Source organism: Cebus imitator, unplaced genomic scaffold, assembly GCF_001604975.1.
Source record: "Cebus imitator isolate Cc_AM_T3 unplaced genomic scaffold, Cebus_imitator-1.0 Scaffold297, whole genome shotgun sequence".
Taxonomy (NCBI): domain Eukaryota; kingdom Metazoa; phylum Chordata; class Mammalia; order Primates; family Cebidae; genus Cebus; species Cebus imitator.
Genome location: NW_016107612.1, coordinates 2,222,021 through 2,225,366, shown reverse-complemented (window position 1 = coordinate 2,225,366; position 3,346 = coordinate 2,222,021). Strand labels below are relative to the sequence as shown.

Below are 3,346 nucleotides of genomic sequence, written 5' to 3'. Positions count from 1 at the left end.
CTGTGCACAAGGAGGAGGGCAAGGGGCAGGGTGCTGGACGCGCGGCGTGGGCACCCGGCACCGGGAACACTACGTCTTCTCGCTGCACCCAGCCCGGGGCGCACGTGGGCCGGCTTCCGGGAACTGACCGGCCGCGGCCCGTGTGCAGAGCCGGTGCGCCCGGCCCCCTGAGCGCAGTTTCACGCGGAGCAGCGAGTGACTCAGCAGCCCTGGGCGGGTGCAGGCCAGGGCGGGGATTTTGCACTCGCCCCGGCTCTTTCCAACTATAAACACAGCTCGCGGCGCTCAGCCCCACCACGCCTCCTTCAAGTCCCAGCGAGTTCTCGTGCAGCCGTCTCCCGACTCCAGCCGCCTCTTCAGCTCGCCATGGACCCCAACTGCTCCTGCACCGCCGGTAAGGGGCAGGGGATGCCCTGTAGCGCCAGAAAAGCAATTTCGGACCCCTTTTTCTTTCTCTGATCACTCAATTTCAGGGCAGGAATTGCTCCTTCCCAAAGCGTTTTGGGGTGTCTTTTTCTCTATTCTAGGTTATTCGGAGCCCCCTTTTTACCGTTAAGGAGATCTGAGTTAATGGCTTGCCCAAGTTACCAGGAATTGGTTGTGGACAGAGAAACTCGGCCCCGGGCTCCTAGCACGCCGTCCCGCCTTCAGGTATCCAGGGACCGTTCTCACCTCTGTCTTTTCTCCTTTCAGGTGACTCCTGCACCTGCGCCGGCTCCTGCAAGTGCAAAGAGTGCAAATGCACCTCCTGCAAGAAAAGTAAGTGGGATCCTCTCTTTCCTCTACCCCCTCACTGTCCTCCAGCCTGTCCCCAGCCCTCTACATCATCCTCAGGGGAAGTAAAGCAGTCTGAGGATGCCCCATTGCATGGAAGCTGTTGCCTCCTCAGTGATTCTTACTAGGGAGAGCAGGAATCCTTCCCTGTGTCCCTAGTACTCATCTCTGCTACCTCCTCTCTGTCCCCAGGCTGCTGCTCCTGCTGCCCTGTGGGCTGTGCCAAGTGTGCCCAGGGCTGCATCTGCAAAGGGGCATCGGACAAGTGCAGCTGCTGCGCCTGAAGCCAGGACAGCCCTGCTCCCATATGTAAATAACATGACCTCTACAAACCTGGATTTTTTTTTTATGTACAACCCTGACCCGTTTGCTACATTCCTTTTGCTATGAAATAATGTGAGTGGTAATAAAAGAGCTTTGACTTGATTCTGCCTCTGGTTTCCTTTATATGCCTTAAAAATAAGGGACTGGGGTGAGGGGTTGAACTAGGAGGGCAGAGACCTGGCCTGTGGATGGAAGTGTGAGCTGCTAAGAAACAGTGTATTCTGGCAAGCCAGGCTACGACGCTGAGTTTCATCTTCTGTAAAACTGAATGGTGTTGTGCCAGATCATATGGGGGCAGGAGGGACACATACACGATCAGTTTTAGTGTCATGTCAAATGTGGCACAGAAACTTTGCCATTCCTCATTTTCGCTTTCTGATTTCCCTGCCCAGCTTCTGTTATTTATGGGATTTTAGACTTGAAAGTGACTCCAAGGGGTGATATCCAACTCCCCAGTGGCTAGAATCTGACATCGGATTTCCAAAACTCCCTGCGGTGAATGACCAGTTTTGTTTTGTTTTCCGTTAGTCATAGACCTAAATTCTGGTAAAATAATGAGTTAACAAGAAAATGACACAACGACCATTTTTTAGATTCAACAGGAAAATTTCAATAAATATTCAAAGAACAAATTACATAGGAAAAATAAAAGAATTAACCAGCACTACACATGTGTCTAGGGGTTTCCAGGTTTGCGTCCTGGAAACAGCTCTGAAACTGGCCTGAGTGTATGGCTGGCACACCCTGAGCAGGACTGATCCAGACATCCCCACAAGGAACCATCAGGCTTGGCCTGCCCAGTGTCACTGACGACACTCGCAGACCCCTGAGAGCTCCCTGTCGTGCCTTGGTTCTGAATCTTTGTGAGTTCCTCCCAAGGTCAGGCTGAATTTACTCCTCTCAAATTTCAGCCGTTGGCTACTTAAACCAGCAAAATAGCTGGGGATGTGACGGGAAATGCCCAGCATGTTCCCAGCAAGATGAAGTGTGTGTGATCGTGGGTGGCAGATGAAGTTCTTCCTGTTTGTCCACAACTGGGGTGATGGCATTCAGCAGTTTGGAGAGTGTGGTGGCACTCATTATAAAGGAGTGAAGCTCTGAGAGACTTGTAATTAAAGCCAACGTTAGTCCCCCTGGCTATGTGGAGGAAATGTTATTTGATGTTCAGTCAAAGAGGATGATGAGTCACTTGGCCCAGGAATCAGGAGCATACTTGCCTGAAGGTGCTCCGTATAGAGTTTTAAAGGCAGCCTGTGCCAAGGGCTTGGGTTCTCATGTCAGGCAGTGCCTAGTTCACAGCCCACTTCACCACTTACTGGCTGCGTGGCCTGGGCAAGTCACTCAACCTCTCTGAGCCTCCATGGCCTCATCCGTAGAAAGAAGATGGTATCCCTGTTTATGGATTAAATGAGATATTGGCCTGGCTCCTGGGTAGGGTTTAATGACCATTAGGATCACTCTGTTTACATGGACATTTTTGGAGACAGAATCTCTCTTGATAAGCTCTTGGTGAAAAACGGGTCTGGGAAGAATTACTCCAGGTGGGAGGCTGGGGAGTGGAGTAAAGCCTTCCTGACTGTGTACCAGGGGAGGATGGATGACCTCCTACACAAAGTCCTCTGGGATTAAGATGCTGCCACAGCATTTGAACAAACATAAGAACCATTCTAATTCTTCCTATCATCTGAATACCCCATGAGCCAGTCAAAAGTGAATGTGCAGGAACAAAAGTGATTATGTCACCTTCCAGAGTGGTTAAGCAACCTACCCAAGGTCACACAGCTTAGAAGTCAGAGGTCAGAACCTCCACTACAGCTGGCCTCTTGTCTTGGCTACAGCTGGCAGATCATGTTGTCAGTCGGTGCTAAGCCCTGCCTCTCAGAGTTCACAGCTGGGTCAGCCCTTGGTCAGTTAGCCCAATTGTGTCCCTGGCTTGAGAGGTGGCATACTGAAACTGAGGGGTCACAGAGCTACACAGGGGGCATGACTGCCAGCTCAGTGCCCTTCCTACTGCTGCGTCTGTGCCAGATGTTCAGTGTCCTTATTTTTCACAGAATTACAGGTGTGAGCCACGCGGCCCAGCCCTTGTTTAAAATATTTCTGGCCATAGAGAAGCGTTGTTGACATACCTGGGCCAGAGAACGCTTTATCACGGACACTTCCCTTGAAGAGGCTGGCTGGATTTAAATCAGTGCACAACTTTTCATCTTTCTGATGACCAGCCAGTTACTTGATCTCATTTCTTTGT

The 3,346-nt window shown here is 51.1% G+C and overlaps 1 protein-coding gene across 2 annotated transcripts; it reads left to right on the top strand.

Moving 5' to 3' along the window:
• Window positions 1–215: 215 nt before the first annotated feature.
• Window positions 216–1,200, top strand: LOC108285457 (metallothionein-2). 2 transcript variants are annotated; one of them, XM_017502687.2, is made up of 3 exons: window positions 241–394; window positions 694–759; window positions 967–1,200. In XM_017502687.2, exons 1-3 carry the CDS (start codon window positions 367–369, stop codon window positions 1,056–1,058), a joined length of 186 nt encoding a protein of 61 aa, XP_017358176.1. In that variant the 5' UTR covers window positions 241–366; the 3' UTR covers window positions 1,059–1,200. The 2 variants fall into 2 exon arrangements, with proteins under 2 accessions (XP_017358175.1, XP_017358176.1); XM_017502686.2 differs by having other exon boundaries at window positions 216–394; window positions 694–1,200.
• The last annotated feature ends 2,146 nt before the right edge of the window (window positions 1,201–3,346 follow it).